The sequence below is a fragment of the Triturus cristatus genome, chromosome 1_2 (assembly GCF_964204655.1).
Source record: "Triturus cristatus chromosome 1_2, aTriCri1.1, whole genome shotgun sequence".
Lineage (NCBI taxonomy): Eukaryota > Metazoa > Chordata > Amphibia > Caudata > Salamandridae > Triturus > Triturus cristatus.
The window spans coordinates 260,116,938-260,142,098 of record NC_140580.1 but is presented as its reverse complement, the minus strand read 5'-3'; the positions used below and the strand labels follow the sequence as shown (position 1 = coordinate 260,142,098).

Genomic DNA, 25,161 nt, shown 5'->3' with positions numbered 1-25,161 from the left:
TCCCTGTAAGGGGTGCTAGCACCACCTTACCCAGGCTACAGTAGTGGCCTGGTGGTGTCAGTTTGGGTGGCTGCCCCAGGGTGGCACAATAAGTGCTGCAGCCCTGGTAGGCCTACTGGGGGACCCATGCCCTGGGTACCATCTACAAGGGACTGGTAGGGCATGCCCAGCATCCAATTATGTTTGTACCTAGAGTACTCACAACAGTTTTAGGGAGAAAACAGATAGGCTGGGGTCCTGGATAGCAGGATCCCAGCCAGACTAGTCAAAAACCACTTAAATACCAGGCAAAAAGTTGGGGGCAACCATTAGTCAGATTCCACTCTCCTACATGGGGGCCCTCTTAAAAGCCACTCAATGAAAATCAAGCATGAAGAAAGTAAAGTTTCTTCAAGAATGGACTTCAGCCGGGTGATTATGTCAAGCTGCTGAAAGCCATTATTGAAGAAAATTGTAGTGTATGCTCTCATTTTTGCCTTCGCTTTATGATAGCGGAAAGAGGGCTGTGTCTGGTTTATTCTGTGCTGTCTCACTGTATTGCTGTGTTTTTGACTTTGGGGATAGATAGGTCACATTCTGTGGGTTGCTGTGGTCTCTACATGGGTCATGGGACAGGTTCTCTTTTGTCTGCCGTGTTCCATGTGCGATTTCTCTTGGAGAGTCCATTAGAATTCACCTCAGAGTGCGCTAAGTGTCACGGCCACCAGTATTTTGCAGCAGATACTGAATACTTCCTTTGATAAAGCATTCGTATTTCTCCGCAGCTAGAGATAGTGAGTATTTGCACATTCCTCTTTCCTTTGCAAACTGCGCCTCTACCTTTGGTTCATCTTTCACTGAACGTATCCTAGTTTCATACACATGCATCTTAGATTAGGAAATAAACCCACCTCAGATGGATATGTGTGGTATCCTGTCTTCTGTTCTAGCCTGGTGTAGAGTGTGGTGAATCATGTGAAATGAAAGGTGTTTTAAGGAGACAACCCCTGGCAGCCTCAAAGCAGTGCATAGCAGCAGTATGTCGAGGGTGCAGTGTTGATTAAGAAAGGCCCGCCAGAGTTGTGCTCAGCGGACGAGCGCTGCATTAAGGGCTACTTATTCGGTTAAAGTGAAGCATTGTTAATGGAAGAGTCAGAGCAGCCAGGGCGGGTAATGCTGCGGAGTCCTGATCCAGGAGAGATGAAAAGGATTTCTCGAAGCTGCTTTCATGATTTTGCATTTGGAAGGCCTAACCCATTTTTGCCTAAGACCTCAAGGGGCATCAGCTCACTGTGGTAAGGGTGAGCAGCGCTGTAGCGCGTGGGGCCTATGTGGATCTGCGTGCTATACAATGAAGGGAACACAGAAAGAAAAGCGTGGTGCTGCAGTATCACAAAATGTCAGGTGTACAATGCTAAAAGAAAGGCACAGCGTAGAGTGAAAAGGGCTCGTCATACACACACTCTGATGTACTTTTTCAGTGTAAGAGTCTGCGTCCAACGGAGATTGCTTTCACTTTGTTTCCCGTGGCCTATTGGAACAAGCAAGCGCTGAAGCGGATGAGGAGGGAGTGGGAGGAGGGAGTGGGAGGGGGGGGAGTGGGGGCGGGCACACTGGTGCGGCCGCAGTTGTAAAAGGCAGGGACAGGGTGTGATTGAGAAAGGGAAAGATAGGGATCAAAGGAGAACAAGCGCGTGCTGAAGCTGACGAGGAGGGAGGGGGGGGGGGGGAGGGGATTCATGCGCTGTAGAAAGCCAGATGGCAGGGCAGCTGTGCACGTTGCGCGCGCTTGTGCGCGTAACAGCAAGCTGGTGACCGGCAAAGGTAGCACTTTGAAAAGCCCGTTACTAAAAGTCGAGCCGAGCAAGCAGCGCATGCGTTGCTCTAGGCTCGACCTAAAAAAGGACTCCCTTGCCCACCTCAGGTCCTTCCTGTTCACAGATTCTGGGTTAGAAAATAACTCAGCACTCTCTTGGTATAAGTAAGGATTTGATTGACTAAACGTTAGGAGTGCTGCCGGGAATGCTACCTCACACCTGCAAGCACATGATTTTATATCACAAGAAGGTGGAAGGTACCATACAAATTGTTAAACCTCAACATAAAATTAAAGATGCTGCAATACTGTATGCAAAAAGCTTGCCTTGATTAAATTATGTACCAACTTTTAAGCACGTATCAACAACAAAAAAACAATATTGTTCCCTAATACTTTTTTAGGTTGTCAGGTAAGGATTCTGGAGGGACTTGCACCCAAAGCTAACCTTTTTATTGAAAATGACTGGAAGGTGCTTCTTGGAAGACACCGCTATATGTGATATCTTGAACTTTTTGCCCTGGAACAAGTCCAGTTCACGAGCTGAAATCATCGACCAATGCTAGCTTCACTATTGGAAAAATCAATACCCTATGAGCACATCCACTTAAATTATGTGGCAGGGGTGGACCAAATTAAGCAGGAGGGTTAACTAAATAATGCAGCAAGAAAAGGCAACTTGTGACGAGTTCGCTTCACTCTACTTCGGCTTTATTACTTTAAGTTTTATTTCCTTTTTACACATGTTAACAATACCTGGGCACATGTCACACCTCAATTTGTATCTGTCGAACACCTAAATAGAGCAATCCGTAATTGAAAAACGATCAGTTAAGTTTTGCAAAAGGGTCTTCCATTGAGCGGCAACACATGTGACAGCGTTTTTAGTAACGTTTCATCCATTTGAGGCAGAAACTGCATCTGCAAATTATGCAGCAGACGATGGGTTGTGTGGCTAAATGATAATTACGTGGAAAATGCTGCTGTTGCATAGTTCCAGTAGCCCGGACTATGAGTGTGTGTGGGACAGGTGGATGCCTATCTCAAACCACTGTGCAACTTCAGCATCGAGAAACTGAGAAGACAAACTTACCTTCGAACATGTGCAAAGTGCCCACGTCATAACACAGAAGTTCAGAAAATGTACGATTGCCCACACAGCCTTAGAATTCATTTATGAGAGACGCAATAGGAAGGTCGTGAGGGAAATAAAGTTGTTCATAAATTTCCCTTTTCATTGTATTTGGGATTGGAAATTGTACTTTCATGGTTACAAGCCGAGAATGGACTCTGTGCCCTGGTAGTTAGACTGACAGAATGACTGGTGGCCAACATTGCACAGGTATATTTCAGGCGGTTGGTGTAAGCTCTTCATTAACTGATTGTTCAATTACATTAAAAACAAAATCACATCATACTTGTAAGTTACATGAAAATCAATCTTTTAACCGGAAACACAATTAGTGTCAAATGTGAATTATTTTCATTAATAGTAAAAGGAAGGCTGCTAACACCCTTCTTACCAACCTGGCACATTCTCAAGGCTAAGCACAGAACGTGAAAGCAGAAAAAATATACCAATCTAACTGTTTTCAGCGTTTGATTTCTAATCCGTGACTTAACAAACAATGTCCATAGCAAACTTACAGTTGTTAGTCCTTTTGATGTAGTTACTATATGTGAACAGAAGCGCTGTGCCAAACCTTACCTAACATTTTATGGAATTTATGGGCTGATGTACTAAAGTTGAGGTCACAAGATTTAGATTATAAAATATGTTGCAGCAGCAAGAGCTAGTCCCAGTACAGGATTCAGGGATATATCATATTGGCATACAACCGATATAAGGCAGCTGACAGAAAACCATCATAACATATCTTTTTGCTCAGCTAATATCATTAATGTAAAAACCATCATAACATATCTTTTTGCTCAGCTAATATCATTAATGTATGCAACACATACAAGAACTCCAAGTTATAGATGGCATTGTTATACCGTTTGAAGATAGGATTACATAGACCTTGTACTCAATTACATTGAAACCCAGTGTTTTTCACTTGTCATTCTACTGTGCCATCTTCTCCCTTTTTTACCAAGTAACTATGAAGGAGGTTTGCAATGTGATTTTTTTTTCTTTTACAGGCCTGGAAAACTAATTAATGAAGTACTTGGAGTTTATAATAGTAACTGAAATCTGCCTGTGCAACGTCAGCTGGCAATTATACTACTAAAGTCTGGGAATTAACTTTTTGAACAAAGGGAGGATCCAAAACATCCCATCTCACCTTGGGGAATCAATTCCACTGTCTCCTGTATTACTGAGATTTTCTGTTCTCTCCAAGTTATTTGGTTCTCGCTGAGGGCTTGGAGGCAGAACTGTGTGGCGTGCAGTCTTAAAAAGCTTGAAATTCTTCTCAAAATGCTCCCTCATTTCCTCTGTCTGTTGGTCGGAACTCCAGCATACCGATTTTTCTTCACTTTCATTAGATGATTTCTGCAGAACTTCGGCCTGTGAATCCATATCACTTCCATTACAGTAGTCAAAGATACTGGCATCAACAATATTGGAAACCTGCAGATGTTCATTTAGGATACTCTCAGCCTCAGTCTTTTCATAAAAAGATGGCGAGGTTTCATTTTGCAGGTACATTTCTTCGGGAATACCTTGACATTCAGACAAGTTCAGCGATTCCTGCAGCGTAGACTGCTGATTACTTTCTTTGACATAGGACTGATCAAACCTGTGCACTTCACCGCTGTACAGAGGGGAGATTGCTTTATGGTTCCAGCTGTTTGGTATTCCAATTGTTTTTGCTACCTGCTTGTTGCTGATGTCCCAAATATCAGTAAACACGTGTTGCATGTGCCCATGCAGCACACGCTGCATTGCATTGTTCTCATCAGAGTCGTTGTCTTCGAGATACAAGGAGCTACAGACATCTTCCACTTGCTTCTGATAGAAGTTCAGATCATCATCAGCACAGCCTTCACATGCAGCATCAATTGGTTCGGAGCATGCAGCGGCAGTTGCAGTGGATACGCCATGTTTTGGTTCACCAGCCTGTCTTGGAACAGTAACCTTTTCAGCAAGCCTAAACTTATCAAAAATGCCAACAGTGTGACAGTGAGCCGTTGTTTTTTTGGCATACAAAACAGGCGGTCCATCATATGGGTATGTGTCCATTGACGTCTGTGGGTACTTGTTTCCTTCTTTTTCGTTCCGAGCAAGGACATCAACATCCATGTGGGCTTTGTTTTGACAGTTTCCCATTTTATTTGGAGGGTTCACCCAATTTAAATTATGATCAGAGGTGTATGCTCCAAAATGTTTAGGTGTATCCTCTACTGTATCTTGGTAACTGGAAGGGTATTCGAGAATATCCACTTTGACAGATCCTATGGGAAATGGGCTATTCTCTGTACTCTCAATAGTAAGCCTTTCAGCGCAAAAATGTCTCCCTTCATTTGCAATACAATTTGTTCTGGAATCCAGGTTCCTTGGCCTGTGATCACTGCTTTCTTCCTTCCTGCTCCTGGGCTCTCTCATTTCACAGTTCTGACGGACTCTCTGGCTTTTTGCAGACTGATGGTCTTTGCACGGACGACTTTGAAAGGGATTATCAATACGTTTTTTGTACATACAATGGGATTCTCCCTCCAATGCAACCTTGGTCTTAAATTGTTTTTGAAACGTCACACTAGAATTGATGACACAACTAGGATGCAGGGGCAAATGCTCCGTTAAACAGTCATGAGGCAGAACGGACTCTTCAACCAGATATTCCTTCTGGTTTTTCAAAGGGTACTTTTCTTTGCCCACTTGCAGTTTCCTGCGGTGCTGGGTGGTTTTATTGATTTTCTTTCTCACATCCGTTTTGGAGTTATGTTTCTGCCTGGCTGTCAGCACTTCAGTCGAGGTGCCCTTACTGATATATTTCTTCTGCTGCTCAACTTTTTGCATTAGCACTGTATGCTTTACTAGATTGTCCACTGTTAGGACGGGGTTAATACGCTTAATTATTTCGTGTTCAATGTCACGTGGAATGTTGTCCACGTTGTCTTCGTCTCTAACTGGCCATTCCTCGGGTGGAAACTGTGCTGCAAAAGTTGAATACTGCTTCTTGGATTTTTCCTTTTTAGACATATTACGTCGAAAAAGTCCAAGACCAAACTTCCGGCTGCATTTTTCCCTTCGCTTCATTGAAGCAGATGGCTTTGATTGTTCACAGAAGGTGTGCTCAAGTGATGTAGCCACTGCACAAGTCTGAATCCAAGGTGTGGGTTCCTTGGGGTCTTTTATATCTTTCTGATCGTGCACAACGAGGGGTTGTTCTGGTACGTTTTGCGTTAATGGATCTGAATAACAGTGACAGGATGGACAATGAGAAACAGTGGGGAGGTTCCCTTTAGTCAAGTCTGTGCTGCTTGCCATGCTTACAAGATATGTGGCACATGGTGGCAGAGGAGGATTATCCTCAGAGACATGCCATTTGTTGTCATTCTGTCCATTATTTGTGATGAAGTATGTCCGTGGCGTGACAATAAAGTAACCCTCTCCGGTATGATAAATCTTTCTTTCTTTTATCAGATTTCCAAGGGTACAATAGAGAATTTCTTGTGGAGGTGTTGCCATGCCTGGAAGGAACAGAACATTTTTTAAATTAGATATAAATTTGGCAATAAACGAATACTATTAAGCATTTGACATACATCTTTATTTCTAAAATGAAATAGAAGTTGGTGGTCAAAAACCGTTTCACAAATTAATACAACAGTGTAGCTAGGAACTGCACCAATGTTAGTATTTTGTTCACATCACAGACTTCAAGTGCTCTTTAAGAAAAAGTTAATTTGGCAATCTAGTTATTCTGTACACTGTCTCCTGTACAATTTTAACTGCCAGCTACATTTGTGTTGATTTAATCTATTCACTTACACTTTCTCAAATTAGATTTTTGGTTTGACCAAAACCAAAAATGATAAAGTAAATTCCAAATGTGATAACACTCTACAAAACTAATACTGTATGCTCAGAAAACAAATTTTGTTTGAAAAAGCAACTGAATGTGTGTTCAGAAGCAAAACCTTTTTTTCAAAATGGAGATCGTGACGTCCCTCCAAATCCTCCTCCCACAAACATTTTCAGTTGAAAGGCAAACTGTGTACTTTATAAACAAATCATCAGAAATACAGCAGTAAAAAAACGGTTTATGAAGCCACTGTAAGAAAGCTTTGGGACGTTTTCTCCCCAAAAACGTACCACATGTTGCTTAACACTTTAAGGAAGAAAATTAGGAATGCTTTAAAGGCCACTATGAGGAAGGGATTGATAATCTCCTCTTCTCCCATTAAACATGTTTTTAAAATGTGTGAAATAGAGTCCTTAAACTAATGATAACGTATGCCAAGATGGTAGCCCCCTAGAAACTTAATTCAAGTTAGTCTTTATTCGATCTTTTTCAATCATAAAAGACATATAATATACATACAATATGATAAAATGACATAAAATGTTTTAAAAGACAAGGTCAATAAAATTAGAAATGGGTTAGAAAGACTTCCATCAAAATTCCAGACCATAACAATACTTATAATAAAATTAATTATGATAAAGAAATACAAAATTTTGATAGGAAATTTAGAACCATGACGACACAAGATTTGGACAATACGTACTTGTTTTTTGACAATTTACCTAGGGTGACAACGAGAAGAGGACATCACACACTATAAAACAGGTTACTTAGTTCATTGCAAACCTACATTTATTTGTAAAATATCCCTTCTAAGGGCCCATGTCCAACTCAAAAATTTAGCCATAGCTATAACTACGATTTCGCTAGTATCTGTCTTTAGAATTCGTAAAGCAGAGTGGCATGATCTTGTGCCAATTTTTTGACAGATTGGCTTGAGCCATTTGTGACGTGGGCCCTTGTATGCAGGGCACACAAACAAGACATGGGTTAAAGACTCTTCCTGGGATGGGCATCTATGACATTTTGTGTCTAAATCATCACCCCACTTAGCCATAAATGATTTTAAAGGGAGAGAACCCACTCTAAATTGGTGAAAAAGCTTCCTGTCACCGGGTCTCGTGATAAGGTTCCAATAGGCCTCCAGCCTATGCTCGTATTTATGATCTTAAAACTATTATTAACTATCTGTGGCTTCCAATTCATCTTTTTACCCATAGTAACGCCCAGGTACGTAAAGGAATCTGTTTGCTCCAAAGGCGCGTTATTCATTTGTACTCTGGCTTTCACTATTTTATGTTTATGCAACACCATGAACTTGGACTTGTCAACATTGACTATCAAGCCATGGTTGTTGCAAAATATAGTGAATCTGTCAAGGGCTAGTTGTAGACCAGATTGTGTTTTGGACAGAATTAAAGTGTCATCCGCAAACATTAAAAGCGGAACCCTCGAGCCAGCAAGAGTAGGGGCGGCAGTTGGGTACTCAGTATAGTATGAGATCACATTATTTATGAACAACGAGAAAAGGGTAGGGGCCAAAACACACCCCTGCTGAACTCCCTTGTTCACAAGAAAACAATCTGTTTTCTCACCCTGTTGTCCCCACCGAACCTGGGCGTAAGTAGACTCATGAAGCCTAATAATAAATAATAAAATCTCAGGGGGCATCCCAGCTTCCTTAAGTGTGTCCCACATCTTGGAGCGGGGCACTAAATCAAATGCAGATTTAAGATCTATAAATGCGGCAAAAAGAGTCCCCCCTGCTAAAACCACTGTCTTCCAATATATCATCATGAATCTAAAAACTTGATCAATGGTGCTAACGTGGGAGCGAAATCCTGCTTGATAGGTGGATAAAATTTCCTTATCTTCTATCCACCTATTTACCCTACTTAGCACTAATCTAGCCACAATCTTTTGCAAGGTGTCTATAAGGCTTATATTTTATTTAGAAATCTGTTTATTAGAGTTTTCGTTGCAGGTAAAACCACATATTACATCATACTTCATCGAATAGCATTGTTACATAAATCTTGTAGGCAGGCATCAATGTATAACTGATACAAACATGGTACTTTGTATTAGGTGTGCCGTAGCCGGTTGTGTCCCAAGGTATACCCTGTCAGGTCATAAGCTGATCACCATTCTCAGTGCGTCCCCGGATGTTTATACCAACAGTGCAATACTCCCCAGGCTATAGCTGGGCAGTCGCCCTTCCAACAATCTAACAACTAAAACAATGTACAACAGCAGCTTGTGTCCTCTAGTCTAGTCGGCCCCCACTTCGCTGACCCCTCCCCCATCAGGCTCCACCCTCCCCGGCCCCCACCACTCAATAAAGGGGGGGTTAGGCACCTATATCCTATCTGCGGCTTGCACTATCTTCGCCAGTCAGCCAGTCGCACCCACCAGCGCGGAGTCCCAGTCAAGGAACAGTGCCCCATCGCCTAACGCGGCTCCCACAGCGCAGCAGTGTCCTCCCCCGGGGTCGCCCCCTCCGGTCGCGACAGGGGCTGCCTCATGTCTCCCCACTGGGCAGCGACGGGCGTCGTCCTAAGGCCCAGTGTCTCTTCCCGCCGAAGCGCCACCTCTTCTGCCTTTGCCCACACCATAAAAGAGCTACGCCACGCTCGCACTTGCGGTGCGGTATCTGCCCTCCAGCGCTTGGTGATGAGCCGCTTAGCCACTATCATCCCCAGATCAAGGAAACGACAGGCCATCTTAGCCAGGGGCGGTCGGGGAAAGAGATGCAGCAGGTATGTGGGCCACTCCGGTGGAATCTCCCGGCCCGTACACCTGCGGAGTTCCCCATGCATCGCCCGCCAGTATATCTGTAGTGCGGGGCAGCCCCACAGCATGTGGATCAGGTCGGCGCCAAGCGCCGCACAACGGGGGCAGCACGCGTCCGTTCTGCAAAAATACTTATTTGATGGCACCCGGTGTGAGGTAGGCCCTGTGTAGGACAAAGAACTGTATTTGACGGAATCTCATATTTCGGGGCACCCTCCGTGGCCCCCTCAGCGCTCCCTCCCATTCCCTGTCTACCATAGGGCGGGCAAGATCCCCCTCCCACTTCTCGCGCAGTGTCCCCAGACTCGGCGCCGCGTGAATCCGTAAGGCCCCAGCGAACCACTTGACCAGGTGTCCTCCTCGGCCCATAACATGGAGATACTGCAGCACTAAATGCTGCTCCGGTTCCACCTGCAGGTCCCCCCAGTGACCCACCAGGGTCTCAATCAGGGCCCGGTGACGGAGAAACTGGCCCTGCGCCAGCCCCGTCTCTTCTGCAAGGGTCGCAAACGGCAAAAGGCCCCCGTCATGGTATAGATCCTCCATGGTGTGAATATCAACCGCGTGCCAGTCCCGCAACTCCGCTGCTCCCAACGTGTCGCGCCCACAAGGGGATCCCTCCAGTGGGATGGCCGGGGCGCATGGGAGCGTGGCCCTTGTCAGCCGGAGGCTTCTGCGGTAGCTTTTACAAGCCACCACTAACAGCAAAGGTTTAGGCTTCAGCGCTCCCGTCGTCGGGTGAAAAATCTTGAGGAGCTCGGCCACCGATAGCGGCGGGTTCTCCGCCGTCGCCGTATCCTCTCGGCACCTGTCAGCCAGCCAGCGAGCCACCCACTGCAGCTGTGCGGCCAGATAGTAATGTTCCAGGCAGGGCATCCCAAGCCCGCCCGCCTCCACCCACGGGAAGGCACAATTTCGGCAGCGCAACTCTGTGGCGCGCCGTTCCCCATATGAAGTCGCGGAGGGAACGCGTGAGGGGCGCAAAGAAGGACACCGGGAGGTATATCGGTAAGTTGGCAAAATAGTACAGCAGATGAGGCAGTACCACCATTTTAACGAGCGCAATTCGGCCAGTCACCGAAAGGGTAAGCGTGCTCCAAAACGCCATCTGGGTCCGGAGCGCGGTCACCGCGCGCCCTAAATTACCCTCCACCAGGTCCGCCGGGCGGCGATAGATCTGGACACCCAAATAGCGAAAGGTGTCCGGCCGCCACTGTACCCGCACTCCTCCGAGGCAGTAGCCGGGGTCCTGGACATCGCCCCCAAAGGCGTACAGACAGGATTTGGCCGCGTTCACTCGGAGGCCAGAAAGCCGCTCAAAGGTGTGTAGAATGCGATCCAGCCCCTCAGGGATGGAAGATACGTCTCGGACATATACTAGGAGGTCATCCGCGTAAAGGGACACCTGATGGGTTGCGTCCCCCAGCGGGATGCCATCCGCAAGTTCTCTACGGAGCGTCGCCGCCAACGGCTCCATTGCGAGCGCGAACAAGAGGGGCGACAACGGACACCCCTGCCTAGTGCCCCGGCCAATGACGATGGGATCCGAGACATATGGGCCCGTGCGCACCCGCACCGTGGGTCCTTTGTACAGCAGGGCCGCAAGTTGCAGGAAGCCCAGCCCCAATCCGAACCTTGACAGTGCCGACACGAGGAATCCCCATTCCAAGCAATCAAAGGCTTTCTCGAGGTCCAGGACCAAACAGCCCGCCCTGGGCCATGGTCCGGTGCTCTCCTCCATCACCCGAAAAAACCGCCGCAAATTAAGCGAAGTGCTACGCTTGGGCACGAAACCATTCTGGTCGCCGTGCACCAGCGCCGGCACCACTGGCGCCAATCTCTCCGCCAGCACCTTCGCCAGTATTTTATAGTCCGTGTTGAGTAGGGCGAGCGGGCGATAGGACCCCAGCTGCGTGGCATCTCGACCCGGCTTAAGCAGGGAAATCAGATAAGCCTCCTTCAGCGATGCTGGCAATGTGCCTTTCTCTAGGGCAGCCAAGTAGAGACTATGGAGCTTAGGAATAAGGGACTCACGGTGAGTTTTGTAGTATTCCGCCGGGAGTCCGTCCGGTCCCGGCGCTTTTCCTGAGGCTAAAGAGGAAATAGCGTCCCCTATCTCCTCTATCGTGGGGGGGCACTCCAGGCTCTCCTGGTATTCCTCCGGAACCACCGGTAGTTCCACCGCTTCCAGGAACGCATCCAGATCACACGCATCCCTCCTGCCCGTTGACCGGTACAGAGAGGTGTAGTGTGCCGTGAACGCCCGGTGGATTTCCCACTGCGTGTGAACCAGCACTCCGTCCGGCCCCGCGATCGCACCCACGGGGGTTCGGGTCGCATCCTGCCGGATAAGCCAGGCCAGGAGTCTCCCCGCCCTGTCTGACGTGGCGTGTACCCGGGCTGAGTGCGCCGCATAGTTAAGGCAGCGGAGCCGCTCAAGGAGATCGGCATGGTGCGCCCGGAGGTCAGATAGATGGCTCGCGTCCGAGCCCCCCCCCTCCCCACGCACCTCCCAGGAGAGGAGGCGAGATTCCAAGGAGGCGAGAGCCCCCGCCAACTGCTTCCGAATATTCCAGGTTGCCCCTATGCAATGGCCCCTGATGTACACCTTATGTGCGTCCCACTCTATCAACTCGCTATCCGTGGAGCCCTCATTGAGTTCGAAATACTGTTCGATTGCAGTGCCCAGGGAGGCCCGAAATTCCGGGTCCTCCAACGCCACTGTCTGAAGACGCCACGTCGGCGCCGGGGGCCTATCAGGCCTCCAGCGAAGCCCCAGAATTAGCGGATTGTGGTCGGAATGCGTCCGACCCATGTATTCCGCCCGGGTCACCCACGGATGCACCGAATGGGTGCCCACCACCCTATCCAACCGAACATGGAGGCCGTGGACCGCGGAATAGTAGGAGTACACCCGGTCGCTCGGATGGGCATTCCGCCACAGGTCGGTGAGCGTCCAGTGAGACAGCCATGCGGCGAGGGCCCTAGCGTTCGACCCCACTTGCGTGCCCCGCAGGGGCGGGAAGGACCGGTCCATGTTCACATCCAGCACGGAATTAAAGTCTCCCCCCAAAAGCCAGGGGAGGCCAACAAATGGTTCCAGCACTGACGACAGGCCGGCCAGATAGGCTGGCTGCTCCACATTGGGCGCATAAAGAGACCCCAGTAGCACCTGCTGGCCATCTAGTTTCCCATGAACTAAGGTGTACCTCCCACCAGGATCCACCAGCGCCTGCAGACAGACAAACGGGGCACCCGCCCTTATCCATATCAGTGTGCCTCTAGCGTGCGCCGAACACGTGGTGCCATAGACTTGTCCCCTCCAGCGCGCACGCAGCCTACCCAGTTCCCCGGCCGTCATGTGCGTCTCCTGCAGGAGAGCGATTGCCACCGCGTGTCGCTGCATGTACGCATAGACTGAGTATCGCCGCGCCGGTGTATGCATGCCCCTGACATTCCATGTAATCACATTCGTAACAGCCATGTGGAAAGAGCTAAGGGTGATGCGGTGTCAGGGGAGCAGGGACGCCCGTCCGGGGCGAGGGGTGGTGGGCAGTCACCTGACCATGTAGAAAGCTGCAACATAAACACCTCAACTCAACTACGCACCTCCATGGAGCCGTGCGAAAAACCGGGCCAACCAGGCCAACTGAACTGACAGGGCGACCCCCTCTGCGGGTAATCGTCCAAGCCATGTAACAATGCTCGCTAAGTAGAGCTAAGCCCAATTGTGGCTAGGGGGCAGGCAAGTGAGAGTCAGTCCGCGCAGGTGCTCAGCTGCAGAGATGCCTGTGTATGTGTAACGTGTAGGGACCCCCAGAGTCAGAGCGCAGCGCCGGCCCGGGGAGCGTGGGATCCCCCCCCCCCCCCCCCCTCCCCCCACCACGCCACCCACCAAAGGCAGATGAACCCTAGTTCGGGCAGGCACCCTATCGCAGGGGGGCGGAAGTCCAGCCATCACCGCAGCTCACCTGGCCCAGTAGTCCCCAGTAGTCCAGCAGCAGGCGTGCTCCCATCCGCAGCACATGCCTCCGCCTGCTGCGCGGTCAGGAGCCCCAGAGTGTTCATCTGAGGGCCACGGGACCCATATCCAAGGAGCACTCCCAGCCGCAACCCCAGAACTCTCAAAGTCTCGTCCATCTTACATCACTTGGTCCGATGTCTGCGGGGTGACCAGCGGCAACAGCTGGTCGTCAGAGATCGCAGTTGATGGGGAGGATGAGCCGCTGGACAGCACTTCACCCCGTTCTTGGGCAGCATCTCCACTCCCGACGTCCGGCGATCCGAGAGTGGCCACCGCCGCCAACGCATCCTGTCGCTCCAGTCTGCTCTTCTCCGGGCTGGGGGCCACCCCCAGCCCCCGCCCCTCAGCGGGGGCTGGGGGTGGCCTTTGGCGAGATCTCCTGCCGCGCGGTGTGGCAGCCTCCGGACTCCGCGGCCGCCGGCCATCACCGCGCCCCGTGTCCTCCAGCCAATCCCAGACCTCCGATGGCGTGTCGAAGAAGCGGACTCCATCCGTGGTGGCCACCCGTAGGCGGGAGGGGAACAGAAGAGCGTAGGACATTTCTAGTTCTCGCAGGCGACGCTTCACCGCCAAAAAGTTGCTGCGGCGCCTCTGCACCAGGGCAGTGTAGTCCGGGAAGAAATGCACCTGTCCACCGCCAACAGTGATGTCGCCCATCCCCCGGGTCTCGCGGAGCACCACGTCCCTGTCCCGGTAATTGAGGAGTTTTAAGAGGAAGGGCCGCGGTCGGGACCCTGGGGCGGGCCTCTGAGCAGGGACCCTGTGGGCACGTTCCACTACGAAGTGTGGAGCGAGTTTCTCCGATCCGAGCAGGTTGCGCAGCCACACTTCCACATATTGTTCCGGCTGTCTCCCCTCCTCGCCCTCCGGCAGGCCCACCACGCGCACGTTGTTGCACCGAGAGCGCCCTTCTGCGTCATCCGCGCGGTCCTCCAAGGCATGGACGCGGTCAATGAGATCCTGGAGGGCGGCTGTATGAGTAGACACAACTGGGTGCACCTCCTGGAGAGTTTGCTCCTGCTGCTCAACTTTGTCTGTCAACTTGCGGTGGTCCGCGTGGAGCAGCGTGAAGTCGACCGTGACCTTGTCTATGCGGGCTTCCAGCGACGACCTAGTCTGGTCAAGCGAGGAGCCAATCCGCTCCACAGCCGCCAGCACTGAGTCCAGCTTGGCGGCCAGTAGAGCAGTGGGCGGGGCCGCCTCGGGTTCTCCAGGCGCCGCGGCAGGGCCCAGTCCTGTCACCGGGGCCCGGCCGTCTTTCTGGGCATTGCGCAGCCGGCCCATAACCAACTGTTGTGCAGTGGGCATCCGCCCGTAGTCCAGTCCGCCAATAGATGGGCCCGGTCTAGCCGCAGCAGGCTCCCCCTCTTCAGAACCAGCCGCTATGGCAGGGCCCCACCGCACACCAGGCGGCCTCCCTTCTCAGTTCGGCGGCCGCCGTCACAGGCCAGGTGCCACGGCGTAGGGAGCCAGATAATGCCCTCCGGCAGCGGGTGTCCCGCAGTGCGCCAAGCGTCGGGTGACGTGACCCCCACCTTCCACCTCCTCCAGGGCCGAGGCTCCCAGTCTGCAGGCCCCACCGGGGTCGTGGCGCCTCCTCCGTCCGCTGTCTCCGCTCCGGGTCAGCCACGCGGTCGCCGCCGCAGGGGGCACGCTCCCTCCGGCTCCTCCTCCGATCTGTCGGGCCCCGGTGGGTCTCGGACCTCAGGGCCCACCGCCGCTAGGGTTCCGGACGCGTCCCGCTCGAGCGGCAGCCAGGCAAGAGGCCCCTCGAGTGGGAATCAGCCGCTTCCTGCGTCCGCACCTCCGGCCACCGACCTGCCGACCAGCGCCTCTCCTCCGCGTGTGCTCCCGGCACGGACCTCCGATAAGCCCTCAGTGCGCTCCCGAGGTCTCAGCTCCGCCTCGCCACCAGGCCGTCACACTCAGCGCTCCAACTGTCACGGCCTAGGGGTCACGTGGCAAGCCACGGCGCACAGTAGCTTGCGCGGCCGGCCGTAGGGCTCCAGCGCTCCTCACCAGCCGCCGGTCTCCCTTCTCAGTCGATCTCGAGCCGCCGCCCAGCAGCGCCGCGCTCCGCTCAGCAGACCGCCGCAGTGGGGGGTGAGCGAGCCGTCTCCGCCACCGTTTTCAGCCGCTATGGGGATCCCTGACAGGATATTTTACAGGATGCAGGCACCGATGCGCCGGAGCTCCTCTAGCTTGCGGCCATCTTGTTCGCGCGCCAAGCCACCAAGGTGTCTATAAGGCTTATAGGCCTATAATTACTTGGACGGGCACGGTCCCCTTTTTTTATAGATGGGGATGATTTCTGCTCCACGCCAGGATTGTGGTATGGGGGCACCTCTAGCCAGACCATTGGCTAGAATAAGAATATATTTCAGCCAATTCTGCCTATTGGCTTTAAAAATATCCGCCGGGATACAATCCGGGCCCGGGGACCTGCCTGCTGCGACACCATCCAAAGCTCTCTCAATTTCCCCTAGATTAAAGGTTAGGACTCAATCAGAATTTGCTCGTGGATAATGTCTAGGACTATCTATGGAAGATGAAAACTGAGTCTGGTAGTGCGCGACCCAAACTTCTGGTGAGACATTATTAACTGGTACCGGCCTTATATCACCACCACTCATTTAATTATTTGCCAGAACCGACACCAGTTTTTCCCATTACTTGCATGTAGCAAATCCTTCCATCTGTTTTCATCGAAGGTCTTCTTTGCCCTTTGTTGGGTTTCTTTGTATTCAAACCTTGCTTTCCTAACCTCCTGGGGTATTCCCAACCTAATAGCTTGGGAAAGGAGCCTGAAAGCTAGCCTGCATTCCCCATCATACCATTTTGCAGATTTTTGAATAAGCTGCCTGTTAGATCTTTTTTTAATTTTTGTAAAAGCAGCTTTCAACTTTGCAAACAGGTCCTCATGGGCCTTTGTAAGGGCAGGGAGAGTGGCCTCATCAATATCAAGATGAGAGAGGGCTAAAAGAGTGTCTTCAAGAGTTGACTTTATCAAGACCATGGTGCCCTCATCTTCTGAGACCTGTGCCCATTTTAATCTTTGGCAATCTTGGGACATGATTACATCTGCCGTTGCGATTTCCGTTCCTACCCTCCGCAATGGGTGGCCGTTTGCCTCTAGTGTCAATATCAAAGGGTCATGGTCGCTCTCTGATCTTTGAAGCACCTCCATATCCCCTAACCTTGTCCATAATTCTAAATTTATAAAAAAGTAGTCAATCCTACTACTTCTTGACCCATTATTAAAAGTATGGGAGCCTTCGCTATCCGATTTCGACCTCCCGTTAACAGCCCTGAGGCCCCTCTCCAAAGATAGGCTTTTTAATTGGAGGGCTGCCTCTGTCCATTTATTAATTGGGGGGAGCGTCAAGGAGGGTATGCCCCAACTCTCATCCTCATCACTGGTAAGACTTCCATCATCTAATCCAAGTGGCTCGAACGTACAGTTGAAATCACCAGCAATAACCCGATGACTTGTTCCTTTTAAAGATTTAATAAAAGAGTCCAGGCTAGAAATGGTTGGTGAGGATTTCCCTCCCACCATCCCTCTTGCATAGACATTGACCAATACAAATTCAAGCTCATATTCACAGTGTATTTTAATAGCCAAAATATCCGGATTATCAATCACTAGCTCTTCTACCTGGAAGCCCACCTGCTGTCTGGCCCAGATAATCAATCCCCCAGATGGTCTCCCTCTAGATCTTATGATTGCTGGTTTACCAAAGGCCAAATAGCCTGGACGGAAAATCGTACTCAATGACCAAGTCTCCTGAAAGGCAATGATGTCATAGCTCTCCATGAAAGTTGACCAATCAGAGGAAATAGTCTTTGGTAGAAGGCCGGCAACATTCCAAGATATTATACTTAGTAAGCTAGAGACTGTACCGCCTCCCCCTTCTATCGGTGACAGATTCCCAGTATTTTCCATAGGGATAGATCCTACTAACTGAGGACTTAGGTCAACCATGGGGGGGAAACGGGCTGAATAACAGGGATCACTATCCCAGATAGAGCTACAGATGGTAGTCAGTCACAAGCATCTAGGCCGGACAAGGGGGAAAGTCTATTAGCTAGGCTGGGGGGCGCTAGCAAGCGCGGAGCAAGATGGCTGCGCTTTAGTGTAGCTCTGTTGGTCGAGCTATTGATCCGTCAACAATCCGCTCATACTGGCGCCGTCCATGGCCAAAAACGAGGACTGCCTGCTGTTGTGCTGCTGAGGAGTGCCCTGCTGTGGAAATTTTCTGTCCAGACTTTGGGCTGCTGTCCCGCACTGCGGGTAAAATGGCGGCTTTTGTGCTGGCGGACTGCTAACTGCCTTGTGCTGTGGACTGCTCCTCTTCTAGCTGGCTGAGTGGGTGCCCTATACTATCGTTTTGCCCCCGACTGCTGCCTGTGGGTGCTGGACCGCTATCGACTGCTGGCGGCCCCCTCGGGCGAGCTCTGTCTGCTGTGCCGCACTGTGCGTCTAATGGCGGCCCCGGGCTCGGCATCCTGCCCCCGGCACGGTGACCTACCTTCACTGGATGCGTGGGGTTGGATCCTGCACTTGAACGCCTGCTGCCTGGCCATAATCGCTGCCGAGGGGTGCGGTGCTTGTTGGTGGTAGAGGCCTGGGCTCTGTGTTGGCGCACCCCTTCCTGGAGCCCCACCGCGACCAATCATTGCCAGACTCCTTAACTATAGGGACAGGGATACGGCTCTCCGTCTGGCCAGAGAGAGAGGGAGGCTAGACTACCAAGGGATGAAAATAGAGCTATTCCCAGACTTCACCATCGCAGTTCAACAAGCTCGACGAGAGTTCCAAACTGTGAAGAAGAAATTGCAGTCTCTTCAAATTCCCTATGCTATGCTTTATCCAGCCCGTCTGCGAATACAACATGAAGGGAAGGCGCGTATCTTTGCGACGCCAAAGGAGGCATTGCAATATACTCGACAGCTGGAGCGGCAGGAGACTCAACGCGGGAAGAGTGGGCATTCTGACTCTGAGGACTGAGCACGTGAGCCTATTATAACTTTGGTTGTTAATGTTACCCTGCCTCGTTTCTTGGGTACCTTCTATGTGTAGTTCGCTCTTTTGCTGGATGCCTTTGGCTTAACACTTTAACTGTACTGCTTGATATCTCTGCTCCAAATGTGCCGTGATCAGTAGGTGCCTTGAAATTATGTTGGCATGGACACCGGTTTAGAACTATATTTCATACCCACTGTTACCACCTGGCAGCTCCAGCTATCACTTCACATTTTCCATATGGCCATGAGTTGGTCTGCCAATTCTCTTCTAGCTCGACCCATCCTGCATGTGCGGGGGGCCGGAGGCCTCTAGCGACCCACGATATGGGAATTCCCCGCAAAGTTTGGGTTTTATGTTGGTGCCAGTATGGTGCCCTTCTTGGGGTATTGGGCTTCTTTGCCCCTAATATGCTATGCACTGTGACACTTCAAATATTATGTTTCTGTTCTGTTTATGTAGGGAACTCTGTGCGGCACTGTTCACTGGCCGCTGTGGGTGGGTGGGGTGGTTGGGGATCTCTGGTACAGTATACTGGCACTGTGCAGGTTCTATGTTTGAGTGCTGCGTTGTATATCACATGTAGACTCCGCTCTGATGCAATTTTATGTCTCAGATAGTGTGGTCATGGTAGATATAAATCGATCTAATCTTACCTGGGTGAGTTGGAATGTCAGGGGGCTTAATAACGCCAAGAAGGTACGGCAAGTGTTAGCCTATCTGGACAGACATCATATACAGGCCGCCCTACTGCAGGAGACGCATCTTACGCAGCAGTCAGTCTTGTGTGTTGCCACGAGATGGGCCGGGGTGAAGTTAGCGGCATCTTATTCATCGTATGTTTGGGGGGTTATGATCTTGGTGAAGAAAAATGTTCCCTTTACGCCCATCCATGTTGATGCAGACACTGAGGGCAGGTATAGAATAGTGCAGGGAAGCTATATAATGCACATGTAACTATTGTTCATGTCTACGGCCCAAACACGGACGATCCAGGGTTTTTTGATACTCTGTGGAGTAAACTCTATACTATTTCCCCTGAAACCATCATTTGTGAGGGTGACTTTAATGTGGTTCTTGACCCCGAGATGGACCGTAGAACAGTATATTACCCCCCAAAAGGCTGCCTTTGTAGTGCATGAGGGAATGAGATCACTGGGACTCGCAGATATCTGGAGACAGCGACACCCACAGGTCATGGAGGGGACATGTCACTCGTATGCACGGCAGTCCTGGTCCCGTATTGATTACTGGCTGGGAACGCCACATATTTGTAATTGGGTTACGCGGATCAGGCACCTGCCTAGAACTTTATCTGATCATTCCCCTGTAGCTATGGACATGACACTGCCCTCTCATGTCCCGCCCCCCTTCCAGTGGCGCTTGCAGTCCTCTTCCCTACTTGATCTTGTGTTTGCGGAAGATGTCCGCAAGGCTATAGCGGATGACTTCTCATTTAATACAGGGTCGGTTCAAACTATGGAAACATTGTGGGAAGCCTTTAATGTGACCATTCGGGGGCAATGTATAGGCCTCCAGGCTGGGGTCTTGAAATCTCTCGGTCGCACCATGGCGTCTCTGGAACGGGAGCTAGGTGACCTGGAACATCAATATAGCTTTCGGCCTAGCCCAACCATACTAGAGCAGATAAAAGAGAACATCCTAGCTTATAATGAAACAGCTGACCTAGAGGTTAGGCATCTCTCCCGACGGAGTAAGGCGCGGTGCTATGGGGAAGGTGGCCAGCCGGGGAGGACACTTAAGGCCCTCATCCTAGACCCACACCCTAGGGCGCAGGTTGTTCAGGCAATTAGGGTAGATGAGGATACACATTACGACACCGATAATATTTTTCAGGCGTTCGCTGATTACTACAATAAGATGTATGCCCACCGCCCCACAGCTAGCACGGCTGAGTTAGAACAGTATCTGGATGATATCGCCTTGGTGTGGCTGTCACGGAGGCAACAAGACTTTCTGATGCATAGACTCACGCAGGGGGAGATACAGGACGCTGTCTCTGCTCTGCCTAGTGGGAAAGCTGCGGGCACAGACGGGCTGCCGGCTGAATTTTATAAAGCATATGTTGAACAATTAGCGCCGTGTCTACTCCAACTCTATGAAGAGGCATATGAGGCCGAATGTCTGCCGCCGACCCTGTGAGAGGCACTAGTGGTTGCCCGTTTGAAACCTGACAAGCCACCTGAAAAATGCGATTCGTATCGCCCGTTGTCTATCATAAACACTGACGTTAAAATTCTGGCGAAGGTTTTGGCTACAAGGCTCCAACTCCTCCTTCTGATAATGGTACTCCCAGATCAGTCGGGATTTATTCCCACTCGTTCCACGTCCCATAACTTGCGAACCATTTTTGTGGTAATGCATGTGCTAAAGCCCATACTCCCAGCGGTAGCAGTGTTGCTCGACGCTGCAAAAGCGTTTGATTCGATATCTTGGTCCTACATGATTGCAGTCCTCCACCGCATGGGCGTCCCGTTTGTTTTTACGAACTGGATACGACTGTTGTACACTAGGCCAGAAGCTAGAGTTAGAATTAATGGACACCTCTCGGACAAGTTCTCCATCCACCGTGGCACTCGGCAGGGCTGCCTGCTATCGCCACTGCTGTTTGCGCTTGTGTTGGAGCCCTTGGCGTGTATACTACGGCAGTGGTATGCTGCATCGGCCCTGAGATTCTATCAGCGCCCACATGCAGTTTCCATGTAAGCCGACGACATGGTGCTGTATGTTCGTGAACCGGCGCAGTTCCTGGCGCCACTCATCCGTGAATACATTCGGTTTGAACGCTTCTCAGGCCTCGGCATCAACTGGTCCAAGTCCACCATATTAGCTCTCACTGACAGTACTCGCCCCTTTGACTTGGAATACCCCTGAACGTGGTGCTCAGATGCGGTCAAGTACTTAGGGATCTGGCCGCAAAGGGACCAGCAGACGGTCATTCAAGATAACTTTGGCACTGCCATCACGCGATTGGAGGAGCAGGTGCATCGGTGGATCAAATTGCCCCTGTCCTTTGCAGACCGATTAGCCTTAATGAAGATGGTAGTGCTCCCACGCTTTTTATATCTCTTTTTAAATATCCTGGTACGTCTGACCAGACATTTCTTTGATACTCTTCGCTCCCTCCTGATCACATTAGCTTGGGGTGGGAAGAAGTCCCGGCTTAAGTGGGAAACACTCACCTTACCGTATGAACAGGGCGGGTTTGCAGCCCCAGATTTCCATCTTTACTACCTCTGTGCGCAAGCGCATTATGCCTACTACTGGCAGCACGACCCTGCATACATCCCACACGTGGCGGTAGAGGCGGGTGCTGTGCATCCGATACCCCTTAAGGCCATGATCGTAAATTCACACACGGTGTTTGAGAGGAGGGAATTCGATACGATTCAAATTACGTCTGACGCTTGGCGAGAGCTAGGTCAACGGGCGCACAAACTACCGCTATATTCCCCAAACATGTCCCTACTCCACCATTCCGATCTCTCGGTAACCCAAGAATCGGGTGCGCTAAGGACACTTGCGGGGATGGGGCTCTTCATTATGGCAGACGTGTTCCCTGGAGGCTGGTTCATCACCTCAGTAGAGCTGGCCACCCGGGGTGCGGTCTCTGCCATGCAGATATTTGTGTATACTAGGTTGCGCTCTACCATGCGCGCACTTAATCCGCATTTCCCTTCTGAACCGCCGACTCTCGAAGTGCTGCAACTCCTATAGACAGCTACATCCAGAACCAAGCTAGTTGCGAGGCTTTACAGTGCTTCCCAGCGTGACATGGTGTCCGTGGCACCGGCTGCCCTGGATAACTGGAATACTGTGCTCCCCGAACCACTCACGGAGGACGACTGGTTAGATAGCTGCCGCTTGATGGGACAACTGACGTCTAATGGCAACCTACGACTGGTGCATTTTAAATACTTGTATCAGTTGTACTATACACCGGCACAGCTGTTTAAATTTGGAATCCAACAATCCGATACCTTCAGGCGCTGTGGTGCACCTGGGGCGGGGTTCTATCATCTGGCTTGGGAGTGTCCTAAAATACTTGACTATTGGGGCGAAGTTGTACGCATACTTGGTCTGATGATTGCTGAGCCGCTTGTCTGTCATCCAAAGCTGTGTCTGCCGGGAGTGGGGGCAAAGGTAAAGTCTTCTAACAGAAAATTTATGTCTATCGCATTGCTAATAGCTAAACGCAGGATCTCTATCTGTTGGGAAAGTCGAATAGCGCCTACAGCTAAATTGTGGCAACAGGACTTGGTGTATTGCCGTGACCAGCTCACCTGCTACGCTGAAGAGTTACCATCCGCTTCCAAGCCCCGAGACATTTGGAGACCGTTCACATCATATCTGCTGTCACGTACTGATGTCTCCATTCTTATTTGTCCTTTGCGATTTTGCATTTTTCTGCCTCTGGGCCCCCCCCCCGCTTCCTCTTCGTTGGAGGCTTCGAGATTGGGTTAAGAGATTGGTTTTTAGATTGAGACACTGACCTTGTAACGATACGTGGAAATGCGTTGCTTGCTGTGTCCTTTTGTACCAACTCAACAGATGACGGGATGTTAGGAGCTTCCGATACAATGGATATGTCCAATAGCACGTTCGGGGACTGTCTTACAGCTCCTGCCAACACATGGGAGCTGGTGTCTGTGGCCAAACATCGTTCAGGAGTACAAACAGACATCAGACCACCCAATGATGATTGTTTGGAATGGAGGGGATCTAGGGATAGGCGACGCTCGGTTAGGGCAATCTCGTGGTCGATAGCTGAGCTAGCTCTAATTAAAAAATAGTCCAGCGTCCCTGCCACGCTTCACCAAGTGGCGCGCCTCTCCCCCTTCCCTCACGCATATTAATCCTGGGTTGGGTACAATTACAGCAAGATTCCAAAGTGTGGGTATCCTCAGGGAGACAAACGATAGACTAATACAGACTAACCTTAAGCTGTAGATGGATTTAGAGGGGGGGCACGGCCCGTCCTCACCCGGTCTCTAATGGGCTCAAACGGGCCCACCCTTGGCGCGGGCTTTGCCAGGCGCGCACACCGCGTAGCGGGACCCGCGAGCGGTAATGTAGCCTCCTCACTGGGTCTCACAGTTGCAGGCAATGAAGGCAGGGTTTCTGGGACTTGCAGTCCCTTGCAGCTCACGTAATCCTCCAGCAGCGATGCGCATCCCGCGAAGCGGGACCCGCGAAGCGGGACCCGCGAGCGGTAATGTAGCCTCCCCACTGGGTCACACAGGTGCAGACAATGAAGGCAGGGTTTCTGGGACTTCCAGCTCACGTAATCCTCCAGCAGCGATGCGCTCCCCCTACATGTTCAATCATGGGTGGCTATTTTATAATGTTTTCTGCATATTCTATGCGTCTTTACTTTCCAAGATGGTGTACACGTATGGAAACAAAGCATTGGCCATGTTGGAATGAAAAAGTACTAAAATATGCCAAAACCACAGCGAACGTGTTCACAGAAATAGTAGAATTGACAATTAACAGGATGATCAGGATGTGACATTTATTAACCCCTCTTCAGATTACATCCTTTTGAAAAGTCGGGATAAATGAGACTGTCAACAGACAGTATAATCACTATCGTTCTCCTTGATGCTCTAGTGTTTGTAATAAACTGCTTCAAAGCAGTCATAAAATCCACACAGTGTCATTTTATATCAATGAAATTTTGACATAATGCACCTTACTGAAGCTTCCAAGTCTCAAATAATACTACTAAGAATCTTGTGTTGGCTTAAAATATAAGATTTCAACATCTTCAAGAGTAACTGCGAGTAACACTGCTGTAGGGTCTTATCTCAAAGGACTTCATAGGTCTGAAGCCAAAAAAGAGGAAACCCAATTTTAACCAATGCTGATAAAAAATTTGTGACTCCAAGCAAGATCGGGAATTTGATTTCCATAACAGTAGACCATATTGGGGAGCTTTAGGAAAGTGCCCCCTTTTGCTTAGTTAGCCCTTAACCTTTTGCCTAAAACTGATGCCAACCTGACCAAAGTGTGTGCTTGGATCCTGCTAACCGGACCCCAGCACTTGTGTTCTTTTCCAAAACGGTACCTTTGCATCCACAATAGGCACAACCTCTGGCCCATATGTAAGTCACTTGTAAAAGATACCACTGGTACCAAAGGGTCTTGTGACCAGAGAGGGCCTCTAAGGGCTGCAGCATGTATTATGCCTCTCTCAGACTCCTCACCTGACACATACACCCTGCCATTGCAGACTGTGTCAGCGTGGGACCACAAACCCAAAAGTCGACTTGGCACCCGTCCCTGGGTGCCATGCCTAACAAACACTGCCTGTGGCATAGACAAGCCACCCCTCTAACAGGGTGCACTGTACCACAGGGGAGGGCACAGTGGCACGAGCGCTCTGCTCCTACAGTGTCTGTGCCATTCACAGACATTGTAAGCGCAGTGAAGTTATTTATGACTACATGGGCTGGGGGATTGTCATCACGAACTCCCCCGCTCCATGTTGGCTTTACTGAAGACTGAGAAATTTGGTATCAAA

General features: G+C 50.4%; 1 protein-coding gene across 11 annotated transcripts in view; it reads right to left on the bottom strand.

Moving 5' to 3' along the window:
* The window catches only part of STOX1 (storkhead box 1), a 498,526-nt gene that overhangs the window by 81,291 nt on the left and 392,074 nt on the right, over positions 1–25,161 (bottom strand). For all 11 annotated transcript variants that reach the window (XR_014961076.1, XM_085603567.1, XM_085603565.1 and 8 more), the window contains one exon: positions 4,084–6,433. Coding sequence is in view for 10 of the 11 variants with exons in the window: in XM_085603567.1 (XP_085459693.1) it covers positions 4,084–6,433 (2,350 nt within the window). In the remaining variant the exon portion in view is untranslated. The remainder of the gene's footprint in view (positions 1–4,083; positions 6,434–25,161) is intronic.